The sequence below is a fragment of the Cricetulus griseus genome, chromosome 4, assembly GCF_003668045.3.
Source record: "Cricetulus griseus strain 17A/GY chromosome 4, alternate assembly CriGri-PICRH-1.0, whole genome shotgun sequence".
NCBI classification, from domain to species: Eukaryota; Metazoa; Chordata; class Mammalia; order Rodentia; family Cricetidae; genus Cricetulus; species Cricetulus griseus.
Window position 1 is genome coordinate 6925534 of NC_048597.1, and position 20569 is coordinate 6946102.

General features: G+C 46.3%; 1 protein-coding gene across 2 annotated transcripts in view; it reads left to right on the forward strand.

Moving 5' to 3' along the window:
• Nucleotides 1-6728: 6728 nt before the first annotated feature.
• Urb1 (URB1 ribosome biogenesis homolog) overlaps nucleotides 6729-20569 on the forward strand; it is a 57019-nt gene continuing 43178 nt past the window's right edge. Inside the window, exons 1-8 of one of the 2 annotated variants that reach the window (XM_035444324.1) lie at nucleotides 6729-6928; nucleotides 8595-8734; nucleotides 10328-10479; nucleotides 11408-11540; nucleotides 14933-15122; nucleotides 17101-17186; nucleotides 18566-18700; nucleotides 19806-19930. In XM_035444324.1, the coding sequence (XP_035300215.1) occupies nucleotides 6799-6928; nucleotides 8595-8734; nucleotides 10328-10479; nucleotides 11408-11540; nucleotides 14933-15122; nucleotides 17101-17186; nucleotides 18566-18700; nucleotides 19806-19930 (1091 nt within the window). In that variant the 5' untranslated portion in view covers nucleotides 6729-6798. The remainder of the gene's footprint in view (nucleotides 6929-8594; nucleotides 8735-10327; nucleotides 10480-11407; nucleotides 11541-14932; nucleotides 15123-17100; nucleotides 17187-18565; nucleotides 18701-19805; nucleotides 19931-20569) is intronic. The other variant, XM_027415571.1, reaches the window with a different exon arrangement.

The following is a 20569-nucleotide window of genomic DNA, read 5'->3' on the forward strand; positions in this document are numbered from 1 at the left end:
GACCTACATCCGACCAGAAAGTGATTGGTTACCCTCGTAATCCACGTGCCGTCTGGTCATTAAAGGCGGTTCATGGGGTTCACAGCTGGGAAAGTCTGTTGGCACTTTTCTCCCTAAGCAATCAGCCTTAGCTGGTTTCATATCCTCCCCCTAACCTCCACCCCCACCCCCCATCCCACTGGGGATTAAACTTGGGTCCTAACACTCACTCTACAACTGATCTCCATCCCAGCCCTCTTCTGGTTTGGTATTTAAGGTTATGTTAGCCTCATAAAATATGTTGAGATGCTTTCTTTCTTGCCTGCTTTTGTGGAACAAGCTGAGGGAACATGGGATTGTGGGTTTCATTAAAGATAGCTAGAACTTTGAAAAATCAGTATCACGGGGGGGCAGGTTAATTTTATCATTTTAATGACTGCCTATGTTTCCAATTGTTCTAGTTTGGTTTGGGGTCAGCTTTGGGACTTTCATCTTTTCTTTTTCTTTCTTTTTTCTTTTTTTTTGTTTGTTTTGTTTTGTTTTGTTTTGTTTTTCGAGACAGGGTTTCTCTGTGTAGCTTTGGAGCCTATCCTGGCACTCGCTCTGGAGACCAGGCTGGCCTCGAACTCACAGAGATCTGCCTGCCTTTGCCTCCCGAGTGCTGGGATTAAAGGCATGCACCACCAACGCCTGGCTATTAGCTTGTGCTTTTCTTCTAGCTTTAAGAGTTTTGAGAAGTTATTTATAATTTTATGGCCTGTATTACTGGCTTTGGAGAGATGGCTCAGTGGTTTTAACCACTCTTAAGTACTGGCTGCTCATGCAGAGGACCCGGGTTCAGATCCCAGCACCCACATAGTGTCTCACAAGCATCTGTAACCCTAGTTATAGGGGAGCTGATGCTTCTGTAGGCACCAGATTGCTCGTGTTGGACCGGCATACACACAGGCAAAGCATCCATACCCACACAAACATAATCATATTTCTAAACACCTATGTTGCTTGTGTGCTAATTTCCTCTCTTACTCCTGTGGTTTTTGTATATTCTTTCATTTTATTTTCCCAAGTAATCTTGCCACAGGTGTGTGTGTTTATTATAAAAAGAGAAGCACTGAGAATATTTCTAAGATGTCTGTTTCCCCACTCATTTCTTCCTTTCACTCCTCATTTCCATTTGTACTTTTCCTGCTCCTGTGACGTAACCCGTCATCACTGGTTCACTTATTTCCCGTCTCCCCTGCCTTCTGATAGATGTATTTTGAAGAAGGCTTTCCTGTACACACTCCTGTCCAGCAGGTGTCGCTACCTAAGGTACCATTTTTTTTTTTTCTTTTGCATTCTGAGTCTCACAATTTTGCTTATGCTTTCCAAGGATGACTTCGTAGAAATTGCATCCCTCACTCAAGACTAATGGGAAAATCTATTGTTATCAAGGTCCAATTTTACTGGACGATAATCAGAGAACATGGCCTGTTACCATGTGACTGTTCCAGAATTTATAAAGCCTCCTCTGTGGCCTAAAGTGGTCCGCTTTTATGACCATTCCTTGTTCATTTGAAAACAATGTGCATTCTCTGTGGGTAAACAAATTCTCTTACAGTCTATTAATTTTAAAACACTGTTATTTATATGTCCCTCGTACTTTTAATATTTCTGTATAATTATTAAGATGTCAGCACAGTTTATATAATAGCTGTGAAATTTATCAGTTGATATTTTAATTTCTAAGTTCACTATGGCTTTTTTGCTATGTTTTGGCATTCAAAGATTCCAGCCATGAGCTCTATGACCTAGCATTTCTGAACATGCCAGTCTAAGACAACAGCCCTCAACATGCTAAGTGTTGACTAAGGATACAGACCTCAGAAACACTGATTTAGTAGGATACTTGTGTACTTTCTGAATGGATTTGAAAGTCCATCCTTGAAAATGTGCATGTCTCAAGATTGTAAAATGTAGCATGTGGCCAGAACTCAGGCAGATTGAAAGTCAATGTTCTGAAGTTATTTTTCTTCTTTGCCTATGGCCTGGTTCTTCATTCCTACTTCAGTGACACAGTTAAAACCCAGCCACTCAAAGTTCACTGAGGTAGCCACTCCACTCCAAATGTTATCTTTTGAAGCATGAAATAATCATGGATAGACTTCAAAGTCGTACTGTTCTCCAAGACCCAATGGTGAACATATAAAATGTCCTTGTTTTCTGATGATTAGCCCAGAGAACTTTCGTAAGGCAAGAGGTTTTGGAGGAGGGGAGAACCAATGGAAACAGCATTGGGAGGGAGGTAGAGATGGGAATAAGTCCAAGGACAGACATTCCCCAGGGAGAACAGTTCTGGGAAAGCTGTGTCACTTAGGACTACAGATGATCGGGGCATCAGGAAAACGCTGTGTTTCTGTGGGCAGAGTGGGTGGGTGAGCAGTGTCCTGGTAAGCTTTAATTGTCAACTTGACAGTCTAGAGTCATCTGAGAAGAGAATCTCAATTGGGAAATTGCCTAGATCAGATTAGCCCCCTGGAAGGTCTGTGGAATTGTCTTTTGTTGTCAATTGATGGAAGATGGCCCAGCCCACTGTGGGCGGCACCATCTCTAGGAAGGTGGCCCTGGGATATATAGGAAAACTGAGTAAGCTTGAGCCTGTGATGAGCCATCAACAGCATTCCTCCATGGTTTCTGCTTCAGGTTCTCGTTTGATTCCTTGCCTTTGCTTCCTTCAGTGACGAACTATGACCTGGAAATGTAAGTCGCATAAAACCCTTGTTTCCCTGCTGCTTTTGTTTAGAATGTTTCATCACAGCAACAGAAAACAAACACGAATGGTAGACAGCACGTTTGGAGGAAATCCAAGAAGACAAATTTCACCTTCAGTACTATTCTTTTAAAATCAATACTAGCTCACACAGCTATTTTAGTCTATATGGGATAACAGGAATATTTTCAATTTTTCCTCATTTTTTTTCCTCAGAGAAGGATAAAAAGCAACAAACTTGATGTTTCTGTTTCTCTCTCTTTTTTTAAAGGATTATTTCAGTAAACTATCTATGATAAAATAATCTGGAGTTTATGACCGTGATGTCTTCATTGCTCAGATAATTCATTTAATTGTCATGTGACTTCTTAACTTCTCATCTTGGATTCTTGGAATAAACTGTTTATTTTCACTGAATTGATCAGATGTGTTACAGTATCTTTAGTGACCTTGAGTGGGGTAAGTGGACTGTGTTATACTTTCTTGAATCTATTATGGTTGATTATAAAAAGCAATGCCCGTGGCTACTGTTGGTGGGCGATGGTCTTTTGTGGACTTGAATTGAGGATCTAGATGCTTGCTTCCCCTTTCTGGCCCAGGTATACTGTGTTCTTCACTAGAGGTCATGGCACTGTCTCTGAAATAACACAGCGTTCTCTTTGCCCATCGTGCAGGTAATTGAACTGTCTTGATCTCAATAGCTATCACACTAAAATACATATCAACACATATGAACTGAAGATATCAGGACTTGAACCAGAGTGGAGAAAGGAATTCCACACCTCTGATTCCTGATTTCTAGAATCTAACTCTGCCAACAAGCTTTTATCAAGGTGAAAAGATGCAATTCAATCTATCAGGAGAAATTCACCTCGGGGATGTGGGCATAGACCCCGACATGCTTGAGCCTCTGGCTTTGGGTCCCTACACTCCAATAGCGATAATACGGTACTTCCTCTCGTGGATGGTGGTGTTCTAATTCTCACATCCCGCATCTGTGTGTGTGTGTGTGTAGTGTGAGTTGCTGGGAGCAGGCCTTGAAGGTGGTACCTACTTCTGGGTGTGGTCCATGCTTTCTATTTCCTCATCTTCCAGTGTATGAGAAGTTGTGCAGCAAGCCCCACCTCCACGGGTGAGCTGTACCAGATACTGAACCCTCTCTCCCACACACAACGGATTGACGTTGTTTGAAGCTCTTAGCCGAAAGAAATCCTTCCCTCATTTCTGCCAGACAGTCAGTCACTGTCACAAGAGAATTATGAACACAGGGACAAATGACAAGGCTTTTCATGGAAAGCTAACTCCGTTGACTGGTGAGGTTGGTATTGAACAAGGTATCACAGACCTGACATTAGTGATGGAGAGAATTGCTCTGAGCCAGTCTTAAACAATCATCTGTGATTCTGAGTCATTACCTGCCACCCAGTACATCTTTAGCTAAGGCTATCGTGCTGGGAATACTGTGCTGTTCCTTAGTCACCCTAATGCTTGTAGTTTAAAAAATATTGAGTGTGTGTGTGTGTGTGTGTGTGTGGGTGTGACTGTGAGGTGTGTGTGTGTGTGTGTGTGTGTGGTGTGACTGTGTGGTGTGTGTGTGTGTGTGTGGTGTGACTGTGTGGTGTGTGTGTGTGTGTGTGTGTGTGGTGTGTGGTGTGACTGTGTGGTGTGACTGTGTGTGTGTGTGTGTGTGTGTGTGTATGTGTGTGTGGTGTGACTGTGAGGTGTGTGTGTGTGTGGTGTGACTGTGAGGTGTGTGTGTGTGTGTGTGGTGTGACTGAGGTGTGTGAGTGTGTGTGGTGTGACTGTGTGGTGTGTGTGTGTGGTGTGTGTGGTGTGACTGTGTGGTGTGACTGTGATGTGTGTGTGTGTGTGTGTGTGTATGTGTGTGTGGTGTGTGTGTGGTATGTGTGTGTGTGTGTGTGTGTGTGTGTGTGTGGTGTGTGTGTGTGTGTGTGTGTGTGTGGTGTGTGTGTGTGTGTGTGTGGTGTGACTGTGGGTGTGTGTGTGGTGTGTGTGACTGTGTGGTGTGACTGTGTGTGTGTGTGTGTGGTGTGACTGTGTGGTGTGACTGTGTGTGTGTGTGTGTGTGTGGTGTGTGTGTGGTGTGACTGTGTGGTGTGACTGATGTGTGTGTGTGTGTGTGATGTATGTGTGTGTGGTGTGACTGTGTGTGTGTGTGTGTGGTGTGACTGTGAGGTGTGTGTGTGTGGTGTGACTGTGAGGTGTGTGTGTGTGTGTGTGGTGTGACTGAGGTGTGTGAGTGTGTGTGGTGTGACTGTGTGGTGTGTGTGTGTGGTGTGTGTGGTGTGACTGTGTGGTGTGACTGTGATGTGTGTGTGTGTGTGTGGTGTATGTGTGTGTGGTGTGACTGTGTGGTATGTGTGTTTGGTGTGTGTGTGTGTGTGGTGTGTGTGTTTGGTGTGTGTGTGTGGTGTGACTGTGAGGTGTGTGTGTGTGTGCGGTGTGACTGTGAGGTGTGTGTGTGTGTGGTGTATGTGTGTGTGTGTGTGGTGTGACTGTGTGGTGTGTGTGTGTGTGGTGTGACTGTGTGGTGTGTGTGTGTGTGGTGTGACTGTGTGGTGTGACTGTGGTGTGACTGTGTGGTGTGACTGTGTGGTGTGACTGTGTGGTGTGACTGTGTGGTGTGACTGTGTGGTGTGACTGTGTGGTGTGTGTGTTTGGTGTGTGTGTGTGTGTGTGTGGTGTGACTGTGTGTGTGTGTGTCTGTGTGTGGTGTGTGTCTGTGTGTCTGTTGCACTTGACCCAGCATGCATATAGAGGTCAGAAGACAACATGTGGGAGACGGTCTCTCTTTCCACCACGTGGGTTCTCGGGGTTGAACTGAGGTCGTCTTACCAGCCCCCCTCTCTAATTCTTTATAATGCACACCAGTACAGAGAGATGATAATTTCTCCCAATGTCACATAAATGAACTCAGGGTTTTTGACTGTTTCTTCTTCCTGCTGCTTTTTTTGTGGGGGGTCCTGCTGACTGTCCATGAATGTTACTCATCGAGGAGGATCCGTGTGGACAATTGGTTACAAATCTGTCTTTATCCTCTTCTCTTAATATTATTACATGGCTTTGGTTCATTTGCTTTTCTGCCAGGACTATGACCAAGGGATTTCCACAGGTGCAATAGTCTTTCTAGGCTATTCTAGGCTCAGATAAAGACATCATAGTTAAAGACATCATAGTTAAAGGCAGTCCAGGTAGCCACAGGACCACATTCTTAGATGCTTAAAAGGTATTTGCTTCCAAAACACAAGGCAGTGTTTCCTCGGACTAGAAGAATACGACACGGAATTTCAGGAACCATCAAATCGCCCAACTAACAGGATAGTTCGTGGTTTTGAATACACATCCCGGTATTGATAAGAATCTGTTTTTTGTTTTTTAATGTAGCTGCTTGTAAATCAATAGTTGACAAGAACAACAACAAAACGTACCGAACTCCCTTTCCCTCCCAAAGCAGCTCTTTAAACACTGCATTGCTTAGCGTTCTCCAGCCCAGGACCGGGGCGAGCGCGCTTTGCTGTCTGCCTTTTAGTGAGCGAGCGGAGGAGGCGCGCTCGCTGTCACTCCCTTTTCTTAAATCTCCCCGCATCCCGCACTACAAGAAGGAGCGCGGGTTAAGTCTGGGGGGCTCTTTGTGGGCGTCAGTGGGTGACCTGCATCGGGCTCAGGGACCCCAACGGCACCGCCGGCACGGGAGGAGCGCTTTGCTCGCCCCAGACAAGGGCATTTGTGGCCATTTGCCGGGACAGGACGTTGAGATCAGGAGGTGATGCACGGCCCTCTAGGCCCCGCCCCCAGCGCTAGACCACGCCCAGACCGCCCATAGACCCCGCCCCAACAGGCCCCGCCCTCCAGGTATTTTTATCTCCGCCCCCCGGCTCCGGCAGGCCCCGCCCTTTTCACCGTTCTCCACCCCAGGACCGCCTCTTTCCCCGGCGTCCCCGCTCAGGCTCCGCCTTTTTCTGCAGTCCCGCCCCTTCCGTGCCGCCCGTGTTTCCTTCCGGTCGCGTGGGTTTTCGGAGCGTGAGGGGGTCCGGCCGGCGGGTCGCGCCATGGGGGTCCCCAAGAGGAAGGGCGCGGAGGGCGCGGCGGGCGCCGCCAAGGCCAAGCGAGCCCGGGCGGAGGAGCTCACGGGCGTGCGGTTCAAGACGCAGCTGAGGGACGCGCAGGGCCCGGGGCCCGGTGAGCGGAGCGGGGCCGGGCGGGCGGGCGGGCGGGCGGCCTCTCCTCGGCTTCGGGCGCTGACAGCCGCCGCCCCGGGGGGCAGGAAACGGGCGCTCGGGCGGCAGCCCCCGGCCTTGGGACAGCGAGCCGCCCCCGGCTGTCAGTGCGCTCCCTCAGGCACCCCCGCCAACCGCCAGCCCCTGTCACGTGTGGCGACTCCGAGTTTCCCTCGGGGACGAGAGAGGCCGCGCTTGACGACCCCCTAGAGTCGAGCGTGCTGTCGGCGAAATAAGACGACCAAGTTTCTCTGAGGCCCCGTGAAGTGCTCAGGGAATAAAGTGTCCCAGGGCTGCCTGGTGCGCGCCCTTGATTCGGCGCTGGAGAGCGAGGCAGAGGCGGGCGGGCGGCAGGCCTCTGTGAGTTCCAGGCCCCACTTCCTACACCAGTCAGGCTAGAAGGTCGAGGGTGGAATTGGGACTCGTTACAAGCGACACGGCGACAGAGAGCTGCTGTCAGCGCCAGTAAACTCAGTAAACACCATATAGTGAGACTGTTTGAAAATTGTCCTCTCTCTCTCTCTCTCTCCCTCTCTCTCTCTCTCTCTCTCTCTCTCTGTGCCATATCTCAAGCCACCCCTCAAAAAGTATTCTCAACTGATTTTTCTTCTTACAGTTTTTACTTTTAAATTTCTGGTGCCCACCCTTGATAGTTTGCTGGACGAGGGTGCCTTCGTTAGCACAGAATCCAACATTTCCCCCTTTTATTTGCCACTTAATAGCAGCTGTTATTTGTTAGGTAGAGATGAAATGGGTGAGTAAGAATCTGACCCGGGCTTTGAGGTTGTGGATCTGACAGTCAGTTTGGGAAAGCACGCCCTCAGTGAAGCCACACATGTCTAGCAGAGGAGCCAGCCATGCGCTGTGTGCGATGGGCCCGGGACCCTCATCTGTGAGATTGAGGAAGGCTTCGCCAGGGAAGTAGATTTTCAAGAGTTGTAGAAAGTCATATGGACAGGAGACTCTGGCAGAAGGTTCCTGAAAAGCTTATGTCTGTATTTCGGTGTCTAGCTAGAGAGCCTCATGCCACCTGAGCACGTGTCAAAGGGGCAGTTAGGTTGACGGAATAGATTGAGTGAAGTAATTGAAAGATGTAGCAAAGCTGGAGTTATCAGGTGAATGTGGGAATTTGTAGGACTAGAGCCAGGATTGCAACCACCAACTTCATTCCTATGTTGCCCTCATTTGAGTGTTTTCCATGGACTGAACACTAGATGCTAAGCAACATTTATGTTCTTGAAGTTCAGGATAGAAAGAGCTTAATATCCTGTGTGTGAAGGCTCTTCCTGGATTGCACACAGTTGCCTCTTGCTGACCTTACATGACATCACCTTTTCAAAGAGGATCTCTCTGGTGTCCCTTCTTATCATTAGGACGCCAATCCTATGGTACTGGGGCATCAGCCTGGTGACCTCAGCCATCTTTATCTCCTAGAAGCCCTATCCTCAGATAGTCCTGTAGGAGTTACAGCCCTAACATGAACCTTCAGTTCAGTGGGTTCTCTTTCTTCCTCTTTGGGTACATTAGAGGTGTGAGCATCACAGAACAAGGGATGTGTGGTACGGTAGTGGCTGTGATAGTTCTGGAGGAGATTCCTATTGTTCTCAGTTAACTAACTCTTATTTCAGCTTTGGAGGCCTTCATCTCTGCTGCCAAGCAGCTACCACAGGAAGACTCGTGTGATGTCGTCGAGGGCTACATCAAGATTTCCATGGAGTGTGCAGAAATTTTCCAGCTCCTGAGTGGAGAGAAGCGGCCTGAGAGTGAAGTAGGTTGTTTCTTACTTGTGTGACGAAGAGAAGTCAGTGTTGTGTGGCACTGGACTTGGCAGTGTGTGATATCCATGTCTTGGGCAGTACCAGCTTCCTTCACAAAGTGATCTCTTATCCCAGTGCTTTGCCTCTGTGGCCTTTGAAAACATTTGGATGGGAAACAGCAGCTTCTCTTTAATAGTTTGCTTATTTATTTACTTATTTATTTTGGTTTTTTGAGACAGGGTTTCTCTGTGTAGCTTTGGAGCCTATCCTGGCACTCACTCTGGAGACCAGGCTGGCCTCGAACTCACAGAGATCCGCCTGCCTCTGCCTCCCGAGTGCTGGGACTAAAGGCGTGCGCCACCAATGCCCAGCCCTCTTTAATAGTTTATAAATAACATCATAAGTCAAGGTTACAGTTTTAAAAAATTTTATTTTATGCATATGAGTGTTTTGCCTGTGTGTGAGTGTGTGTGTGTGTGTACCCCATGCATGCTTAGTGCCACAGAGGCTAGAAGAGGGTGTTTGATCTCTTGGAACTAGATGCAGTAACTAGACAATTGTAAGCTGTTCTGTGGGTGCTGGGAACTAAACTCGGGTCTTCTACAGGAGCAGCCAGTGCTTTCAGCTGCTGAGCCATCTCTCCAGCCCTAGGGTTGTAGATTCTTAGAGTGTACTTGGTTTGCTTTAGCAATAAGAAGATGCCCTGTTTCAGACTCAGAACACTTGTGGAGTTGATTAGTTTCTAAGAGGTTGAAAATTGGAACTGTTTCTGATCTTGTTGATGGCAGGACTTCATGTTGTCAGGCTGTAGAATTGAGTGTCCTCAGACCAGTGCGTTTCAGTCTCAACAGAGTGTTGGGGCCCAAAAATGATCTATTATAAAGTTTGGGGGTCCAAACCTTCGCTCAATTTCCAGGAATCTGAATCTCCCATTGTCTTTCAGATACTGGCTTGGCCTCAGTGGACAATGTTTCCTAGTTTGTATAATAACAGACGTAGGTCCTGGGTGCACCCACACTTGTTCTGAGGGGTTTGTTTATGTGCCTAGGGACTGTTTAGGTGTGCTGCTAGGGTTGAAAGAATTTTTTGATATTGGCTTTATACATGATAGTCGATGTCTTCTGAGGTCACCTCCACTGTTGGAAAGCTATTTAACAGGATGCATGAATAAACGGGAGACTCTAGACTCCAGAATGGACTGTGAGCCCTTCTGAAATGACAAGATGTTTGTGTCTTGTCTTTATCACTGTTGGGTAACTAGGAGTTTCCTGGTCCAGCATTTCCCGACTCAGGGATGGACCTGGGGCCATTTGGCTGGCTCTGATCACAGTCCCAAAGACATCATTCTGGAATAGATAGACTCTGTAGCATGGGACTGATACAAGCTGGATCCCGGCAATAGAGTTTTGTCCTTCGCTTTCATCTAGTGAAACTGTAAGCAACCTGTTGACTGTTTCTAGTTCAGAGCCTGGATCTTGGCAGGTGAGGCTGTTAAACTCTCTCCAACTACCCTGTTATTTGGCTCATGATCTTGGGGAGGCCTAACTTGTAACTTCATAAGACAAGAATGAAATGATGAGTAGTGTTCAATTATGCCTTTGCAGATGCTGTTAATATTTCAAGTTTTTGAGGCCATATTATTGAGGACAGCCAGTGATCTTGCGCATTTCCACGTGGTGGGTAGCAATGTTGTAAAGAAGCTACTGAACAACCACATGAAGCTCCTGTGCGAATCCCTGTATGCATCTGGTTACAGGTGAGTTACCTGCCTTTGTGATGGCTAGTGCGGAGACTTTGGGACCAGCAGGGACTGTTGCTGACTTCTTGCACCAAGTGTCTCTAGCCTTCTTGTAGCTTTCTTCACTGTCCTGGACTCAGACATTCCTTACATAGCCTATCCTGCCTAGATGGCTCCTCTGTGAGGTAGTCATAGGCTGTGTCTTCCCCAGCACTTTGCAGAGAAGAGGCTTCACTGACCACCTTAAGTCAGTAGCCGTCCCATTGGCCTTCTCTGTCTCCATGTCCCACTGGAGTTTTCTGCATGTGGACAAATACATGCTTGTGCAGTTGACACAGTGGGCTACATCTGCTGTCTTCTTCCCCTAAGTATGTATGCAGCAGATCATAGCATCTTACTTTTCCAGTGTCTAGAGCATCACCATGCTTGGAGCCACCAATTCTGGCAAGCTCAGAGCAGAAGGCTGCCAAGAGGACAATTTAAGAGATACCTCTTTGAAGTGTTCCCTTGTGTCCCCAAAACGCAGTGACAGAAGTGGCTGCTCAAGTAACCACATTGAGAGATAAAAAGTTTTCATTTTTAGCACCTTACACCTTAATCCCAGCACTCAAGAGGCAGAGGCAAGCAGATCTCTGTGAGTTCAAGACCAACTTAGTCTCTACATAGTGAGTTCCCCTTCAGCCATAGCTACATACATAGTGAAACTCTGTCTCAAATAATAATAATAATAATAATAATAATAATAATAATAATTTTCTCATCTTTGTATTAGGATCTTTCCTTGGCTTTTTAGTTCCTTTTAAAGTTTTTGTTGTGTTTAAAAAATATGGAAGAAAAGAGCATTTGTACTCCCTTCTTTTTCCTGGTTTTGGGTAGCTGACCCTAAGCTGGGCTTCCTGATAGTGCTGTCTCTGTCTCTCACACTTGGTTTCCTGGCCCTGTGCAGGTTGGCTCGAGCCTGCCTGGACCTGATGACTGCCATGGTGACCCAGGGTCCTGAAGCCGCCAGGGATATGTGCAGCTGTTTTGATTTGAATAAAAAAGCCTTGTATACCCTGGTGACCAAGAGAGATTCAAAGGTGAGAACCCCCCGTTTCATGCTTGTCCATAATTCCCTTCCCTTGGGGAGACTTTGGTGGCCATTTTTCCTCCTCCCCTCCCTTGGCTCCCATACTTCCAAAGACTGTGCCTTTGAGTATGGCAGTAGCCTTTCCCTACCCCCACCTGGCTTTGATGGGGCCAGTGCCTCAACAGAGCCTGAACAGTTGGGACATCTGGGAAGATCTGGGCCTCCTTGAGGGAATGAGGTTGGCTTAGTGACTTAGGACTCTGGGCTGGGAGGATAATGGGTAAGCACCTTTTCTTCTGAGTGACTATAAGAGCCTTGCTCTGCCCTAGCTGTGAGTTTATACAGCCTCTTGCAGTTCTGTCCACTCTAGAGAAACCCTTTGGAACTCCGCCCGAAAGGTAGAGAGTGGACATGCCAGTGTGAATGGGGCAGGAGTACTCTGTTTTCAGAAGCACTGCAGGGTTCACTGGTAGCTCTAGAGGTGACACTTGGGTTTGGTAGGGCTCTGAGGAAGAAAACACAACTGAGACGTACAAGTTCCCAGAAAAGGAGCAGCTGCAGGTCTTGGTAGTGCCTAATGGTGCTCAGTGATGTGCACAGCCAAGGCCCATGTGCTCCCCTCTTCCTGAGCACAGTGAACACATACCACCCCACTTGTTGAGGTGGAGAACTGTGTTGCTCTCCATCTCCTGTGTGACAGTGTGCTAGCTAGTTGTCTCAGTATGCCCAGGGATTAAATTTCTTACTTGCTAGGAAGTAGACCAAAGGGTTACTAATAATGCCATGTTAACTTTTATGACTCTTATGCCTGGTATTGAGGGTTTAACAGAATTACAAGTAAGGCAGTATCTGAGGAAAGAAAGTCCAGGTCTTAGTGTCTCTTAGATACTATGCTTTATTAAAATGTCAACAAATTCCCACCAGTGGGTAAGGGCTTTGGACATGAATGCATTTATAATGAAAAGAGTGTTTGCTCTTTGCATAATAAGGCCAATGTCCAAGTTCTTTGGTCTTGTCTGGCAGTGAGCCTAGCTCTGATTGTTTATCAGATAATCTATCCTCCCTACCCCCTGATGTAGTTATCAGTGATGTGCCAGGCCACCCAGACAGCTGGACCATATGGAAAAGCCCAGCTAGGGCTGCCCCTCCCAGACCCTAGCTATAGAAGCTGGCTCACCCCAGGCTCCAGGTAGGCTGTTTTACCTCTGTCACCTTGAAAGTGCTTGTGCTACCTTAGGTGCTCTGTAGATGTGGTCAGGGATGTCCAGACATTAAGGTTTTTCACATACATCAGAGGCATTAAAAATAGGACGGCACCAGGAACTCTTGAGTTCTGGTTTTAGCTAGTGTCAGCCGCCTTCACCCACTTAATACCCCACCTTTTCAGTTGACTTTTATAGCAAATCCCAGACGTAAATCCTATTTCTGTATAAATATTTCAGCATGTACTCTTAGCAGAAGAGTGTCTTTTTAAAAAACAAAACCACAATGCCATTATGGCACTATCACCATTAATAATTTCTTACCATGAACACACAGTTTGGTCTTTGTATCTTCCTGTCTCAAAAACCATTTTTATACTTGTTGGTTCCAACTGGATCCAAACAAGATCCATTTGTTTGTTGTATTTGTTTGTTGGATGTCTTTAAATATCTTAAACGCTCGACTTGCCCCTTCTTTATTTCATGCCATATAGCTGGAGATGGAGAGTCTTTTCTGGTTTGTAAGCTGTATTTCGGTGTCCCTGAAGAAAGCAGATCATGGCTCTGTTCATCCAGCCAATGAAAGCTTGTTAAACCCTGCGCCAGAGAATAGTTTTGCCATATTTTAGTCTCGCTTAGAAAGTGTTTTTCAGAACAAGCTCATAGAAGTTGAGGATGCTTCCTTTCTGGGGTGACAGCCCTGTGAGGTCATAGAGTGGGATGAGGAAAAGGCACAGGCCACCTGTCAGTGGGAGTGGGTGGCCTTTGAAGGGCATGGAGGCTGCTGTGGTCAGCCTAGGGAGGTGGGTGCCCTTGTCTCTGAGACTTGTCAGGCTAGTTTCTCTACAGTGTAGGAACCTGAGATTTGAGATTGGTTGGGATGTAGATGGGAACCAACAGGTGGGAACCAGATTCCTTTCCCTTAGAAATTCTTGGTTGGAGGAACCCACAGGAAGATCTAGTCCAACTCCACTATGTACCCATAGTCTAGAAAAATCTAGAGTGGCAACAAACAGGGACTAGGGATTCCAGAGCCCTGACTTTCAGTAGTAGTACTTCATTGGATGCTGCTTCTGCTGCTGTTGCCACTGGGCTTCTCTTGCAAAGTGTGAATGCTCTCCCTTGGCTGATGATGAGAGCTGAACGAGATGACAGCGATTCAGTGTTGACTCTAGGCCTGGCATGCGTGGAGCAGGAACTCAGTAAACATTGTCATTGTCCTCACTTCCACTACCTCTTCTGTTGCTGTGGCAGGGGCAAGACTTTTGTCTTACCAGGCACTTGAAACCGTATTTTCTATCATAATATTTCTTGGCAGTGCATTAAGGCATTTTGGAATAATTGGGAATTGGAAAAGGTTTCAATTTAAGTGTTGGAGGCTCTAAGTACACATTCCAATGAGGGAACAGCTGTGGAGACCTGTGCCTTCTCTTCCTTGTGTTGAGATGTGACTGTGTCTTAACAACACTGGGAGGCAAAGCTGATCACATTGTACAAGTAAACAACAGAACAAGAGAGAAAAAAAATGCAGGTCCTGCCTGCCACACTCTCAGGAAAGCCTGCAAACTTTAGGACCCACAAGGATATAGCAGGATATAACTCGTGTCTGCTACACGTCAGGGTTGCCCTCAGTCTGGTCGCTGACTTCCTGGGAGCCTTAGACAACTGCTCTGTCCTCACTGTCATGGTCTTTGTGTCCCGCCTCCCTGGGACATGCTGATGCCTGCAGGCTGTATCCTGGGCTCTCCATGGGTTTATAACATGAAGCATCTGTGCTTTGGTTTTTAGTGTGATTTAATAATTTATTTACAATACTTAATAAAAACCAGATATTACCACATTGGCTTCTCATCAAAAGCAGCACCGTGTCTCCATTATCTCTGGCTTTTCTAAACATAATAGATTGTTTTCATTAGCAAGCAAGAGGGAATGGATCCCAGCAGAAGTAAGGATCTTTGGCCCTGTCCTAGAGTGAACTAAAGAAATGGATGTCCTAAGTCAGGGAAGGGGCCCAACTGTTTTCAGCCATACTTTTGTATAGAGAATAGGATTAGAAAAGGAGAAAAGCAGGGGGGTGCAAAGAAGAATCCCTGGAGACAAGCTCAGGACACTGGTGACACTAAGCGGGGAGGTATGTATGTCTTCTGTGTTCATGTCTCTAATGGCTGCAAGTGACATGTGAGTCTCCTTTGTCCTCCAGGGCGTGCATGACGTCCGGTTGGCCTACATCCAGTTTGCCCTCTCCTTCCTAATTGCGGGCGATGACAACACTATAGGTCAAGTCCTGGAACTAAAAGGTGGGAGCTCTGCTTTGTCCCTTGGGAAAGTGAAGTTTGGAGAAATCTACTGCAAGTGGTTTCTTCCAAGAGTCTGCAGCTTCAGTAGCTGCGGTGAGCGCTGCAGTGCTCGGGGGACGTGTTTGGGGCGAGGCTTTGAGCAGGTGTGTGTTGATAGCCTGGCTGGTATCCTTTGAGGCTGTCTGGAGTGCTGAGCACTGCCTGAGGCAGATGAGGAAGAGATGCACAGAACCATGTGTGTGGGTGTTGTCCCTGTGTGTGGGCCTGTACACCACATGCCTGTGCTGCCTGCCGAGGAAGGAAGGAGACATCAGACCTCCTGGGTCTGGAGTTATCAACAGTTTTCATCTGCTAATGTGGGTGCTGGGAATCAAACCTGCGTCCTCTGGAAGAGCAGCTTGTGCTCGTGTATTTCAGAAAGATGGTGAATGACTGTCCCATGGCATTTGCTCAGAGTTCAGAGTCACACCCTTATGTCCTGGCAGAACACTGGGCTGAGTCCTTGGAGGAGTCCCCAAATGCTGTAGCCTAAATGTTTCGTGACCAGTCCTGCCTCCCCCAGGACAGGGAACCTGAGCTTCTCTCAGCAGGTGAGGGTGAAAGTGGAGGTGGAGACTGTATGTGGTCGGCCTGGGCTGTGTGGTGGCTCTGTTGCTATGGTGACAGCATTACGGGAGGAGACGTACTGAATTTGCTAAGGGTCTACATTGGTGGCTTTTCTTGTTGCTGTGACAGTGCCTGTCAGAGGCAACTTAAGGATGGAGGGTGTTTTGGCTTGTGTTTTTAGGGAGCAGTCTTTCATGGCAGGGAAGGCATGGTGGCAGGAGTATGGGGCAGCTGGTGACATTGAATCCATGGGCAGGAAGCAGAAAGAGAAGAATGCTGGTGTTCAGCTTACTTTCTCCTTTCTATTTAGTCAGGGAGCCTGGCCATGGGCATAGTGTTGTTCACAAACAGGGCGGTCTTTCCTCTTCAATTAAACTTGTGGAAGCACCTTCCTAGACATGTCCAGAGGTTTGTTTCCATGGCAGTTCTAATCTAGTCAAGTTGACAGTGAGAAATAGCTACTGTAGAGCCTCAGACTGTTTTCCCCCTGCTCTTTCCAGGAACTAGCTCAGGGTTAGGCTGAGGATGTTATGGTCCGATGTAGTCATCTCATCCACTGGGCCTCTCTCTAAAGGATGGGTGAGTGCTCGTTTACACTGCCAATAGGACAGGTTATGCAGGGCAGTTGGACCTTGTACATCAGTACTTTAAAGATGTTTGGTCCAGAAATTGCATGTTTAGTCAGTTGTCCAAGGAAATAATTAAGGATGTGAGTAGAGGATTGGTTAGGGGAGAGTCTTATTACTGATTGACAGTTAGACTCCTGAATATCCATTTGCAAGGGAGGAGGTGAGTAAATTGAGTACTAGTTGTCAGGTGGAAAATACACAGTAATGTCAGTGTTTGAGTGACAGGTGCTTGAGTGTAGAGTAGCATGAACATTGGACAGTGTATGGACCCAGCAGAAACCAATAGTCGACTCAGATGTCACAGTGTTGAGGTTGAATTAGAGGGTCATGGTTGACTTGAAACTTACTCTTTTGGTTTGACTTTCAAAAAAAAAAAAAAAGGGATGTGCTTTTTTTTTTTTTAGAAATGGTGTGTGGCTTTCGGCTTGTGTAGAGCAGGTGAAACTGCAATTGCTTTGACACTTCTGCCCATGTCACATCTAGGTCTGAGTTGTCTTTTTGGTAGAGGCAAAGGGCGTGTCAATCTCAAAAATGACGGCCATCTCAATCATCTCTGAGCTTGTCTAAGTGGAAGAGAGGTTCTCAAGGGCTGTTGTCGTTCTCTGGATCCTCTCCTGATGAGCACCAAGTTGCATTTCATGGAAGAAAGCATGGGCTGGGCCAGTACCAAGCATTCTGCAAGCTTACCTTGAGATGTCCATGATTCCCTGGGCCATGGAGCAGGTTTACTGTTGAAAACTTGTGTAATGGGTACAGAATTTGAACCTGGTGTGGTATCGTTTGTTCCTCATTTCAAAGTACCTCAGAGTTTAATTCTTCACAACTTTTATTTTCAGAATTTATCCCCTGCATATTTAGCTCAGGCATAAAGGAGGATAAGGTTTCTACCATCAACATGTTGTTGTCTACACTGAAAACAAAGGTATGTGTCTGTTTCTTTGAGGATGCCTAAAGGCCTCCCCCACTCCCAGCCTCCACCACCCTCCCACCCTCTCCATCTCCCCCTCTCCCATCCCCTCCTGTCCCCATGTGTTTTAGGTTTGAGCTCCCTGTGAGGTGGTTTGGACAACAGCTTCTTAGGCTTATACTTGGCCTTGGTGGGGAGTTAGCTCTGGAGCTAGAGGGTTAAAGAAGAGCTGGAGCTTAAGCAGCCTGGCCTCTTGTGTTACCCTAAGAGAAAAAGCTGCCAGTCTGCAGTTCATGGTAACTCAACTGCAATATCTTGGACTGTAATGTAAATGATACTTACTTTATACATCTGCCCAAGTGTTCATTTGAGTCATGTTGCATATTCTGCCCTTTTCAGGTATCTTAAGAAACATTTTAAAACTTGGTGAAGGGATTGTGGCTTTTATATAGAGATAACTTTGAATGATCAGTGAAGAAACTGATCCTCCAAAATGCCAAGTCGGAAGCCAGTGCTTTAAAACAGGCTAATAGCATGCATAACACATTAGGTAGTATTTACTGTAGTGATTCTCAGTCAAAGATGTGTGACTTCTTCTCCCCAGGGGAGAACATTTGCAAGTGTCTGGAGATAGCTTTGAATGTCACAGTGGGACAGTTCCACTGGTCCTTTGTGAATCAGACTAGTGATGTTGCAACACATCCTACAGTACAGCTCCCAGAGTGGCGGTTAAGAGCCCCTTAACTTGAACTCACGGTTGGGTGATCTTTGCATTAGAACCACCCAAGGATACATTTGGAATACATGTCCCTGGACTACAGTGACAGGGATGTAGGGGTGACTCTGGGTGGTGCTGAGATCCTGATCTGGGTCCTGTTTATAAGAACCAGTGCCTACTCCTAGACAGAGGTGTGTCGGAACTGTTCAGCAGCATGCTGATCGTCTTTGTGGGGAATAGCCAGAGTGTGGGACCACCAATACAAACACCACAGGAACATGACATCACTTATGATCCAGTCAGAGCACAGAATGGTAAAGCCCTCCAGAATGATGCTCTGATGAAAGTTTGAATGGCGTGAGAAGAGCTAAACTACACAAATAAAGGAAACATCCAATCCATAAATAAATATAACCTCAGGTAAAAAAGAAAACCAGTTAGTGCACATGTGTGCTTTGTGGGTGTAGGTGGGTGGGGCTAAAAGGAAACACACCAGAGTGGTGAGTGGATAGTCTTAAGATATTTGAGAATGTTGGCAAATTATGTTTCTCTTTCTGATTTTCCTTTTCTTTGGTAATTTATCTCCCCTTAGCATGCATATGTTTGTAATAGTAGAAATCAGTGAGCAGTATTATAAAACTTACTGGCTTTCTTTTTCTCTTGTTACTGTATCCAGGTAATTTACAATAAAAACATCACAAAAACCCAGAAGGTGCGTTTCTTTACGGGGCAGCTTCTGAACCACATAGCTTCTCTCTACAACTGGAATGGGATCACAGATGTTGCTCCAGAAAACCCAGAGAGCACCGAGGTGAGTCTCTGGGTTCACTCAGCTTTGTCTTTGGGACCCTCTCAGGCAGGAAAAAGAAAGCATCCCAACATACCCCAGACTTGTAAAGAAATCCCATATGATCTGTTTCCTTTGACTTATGGTTAGATAGGTAAATTAATTTTTTGCAAGATATGATACAATTTCTGTAAGGTTTTTATTCTAGTCTTAGAGCAATGGGAGTAAACCTCCTTTTGTTTTTAATGAGAAAACAGTTACTTCATGCTGAGTGACATCCTGGCTGCCCCTGCAGTGCCTGCCTGGTAGGTTTATAGAACTTCTCCAGACTATATCTTCTTGCTCTTGCTTGGCTCTTCTCCTTTTCCTTTGTAAAATATCCAGCTTTTGTAGTATAACTTTCTTATTTCAGAAGTCTGTCTAGAAGGCCTCACATTTTGTTTATTGAAAGAGATAGTTTATGTTGTGATTGTTAATTGATTGACAATTAAAAGTCACCTTCACACTGGCCTAAGCCTAGCATTCATCTTGTTTTCTGTGGTTACTTTTGTGGACTTGGCTAGCCTTGTAAGGGCTCAGTTTCCCTGTTAACTGAACAGTCATTTGCATCTTGAGAGGTTACTGTTGCTTCCTTTTATCTTGGTAACTTGCCCATGTCATCCTCTTCTGAACGTGTTTTTGCATGTTCCTCACCAGGAAGTCCCACAGGCTGATAAAAGCACTCAAAAATGTGGGATTTTATTCAAAAGCACAAGACAAATAAGTCATTAGTGACTTTAAAAATACAGTTAAATTTAGCCCCCCCCCTTTTTTTTTTTTTTTTTTCGAGACAGGCTTTCTCTGTATTGTTTTGGAGGCTGTCCTGGAACTCGCTCTGGAGACCAGGCTAGCCTCGAACTCACAGAGATCCGCCTGCCTCTGCCTCCTGAGTGCTGGGGTAAACTCAGCCCTCTTCAGAGTATTGTTTCATGGTGATCAGTGTATGTTTCCTGCATTACTTGTTTGCTTTTTAAACTGACCTCAAGCATTTGATATAAAGTATTCTCTCAGTTGTCATCATTTGGTGACACTGCTCTGTTTTTATTATGTAGCTAGAACTTTGGAATTGATAGTTTGTTGAACCTTCTAGGTGTCTGCTGAAGAGGCGGGGAAAGCCATGGTGAGGGACCTCGTTCATAACTTCCTGATAGATCTCTGTTGTTCTCGCAAACATGGGATTTGTTTTTATGACGCCTCATTGGGAACTTCTGGCAGGTAAAATGCATTGCTGTGTGAACCTGTGTGTGTTCCTTAAAGGGTGGCATGCCTGGCTGTAGTGGAAAGCAGCTAAGGGATGGCTCTGGAGCTTAGAGTTAGAATCGTGTATAATTGTGTACGTGATTAAACTTATTTTAGGGGTGACTCTCGGAGACCTAGAGAGTTTCTTCATCAGCCCCTGGGGACAGAGGGCTCACAGTATCAATTTAGGCACTCCGAAAAGGGAGCATTTACACAGGAGAAGGTAGTGTACACGCCTGCGTGGGTGTACTTAAAGACAGTAGTGTCCTCTGATCTGAGAGTCTCTAGATCAGGCTTTCCCAAGGAGGAGAAGGAAGTCTGCTGCCACAGGCTTTACATTAGCCCTGAGCTCTCTTACCCACTTCTGCAGACGAGGAAGGAGGCCACAGAAGAGAGGGCAAGGCACTTGCCCTGTGAGCAGCAGAGCTTGCCCTGGGTGCAAGAAATTGCATTCCAGAGCTGATCCATGTAATAGCTCCTCCAACATGCTCCCAGTTTTATCCCAGTAGGATATCAAAATGACATTTTTTTGTGTTTTTCCTCATTCAGTTACAAGAGTTTATCAGTAAGGTAGGAAGTCCAAATCTAATGGTATTGATTCTTTTGAATGTGTTT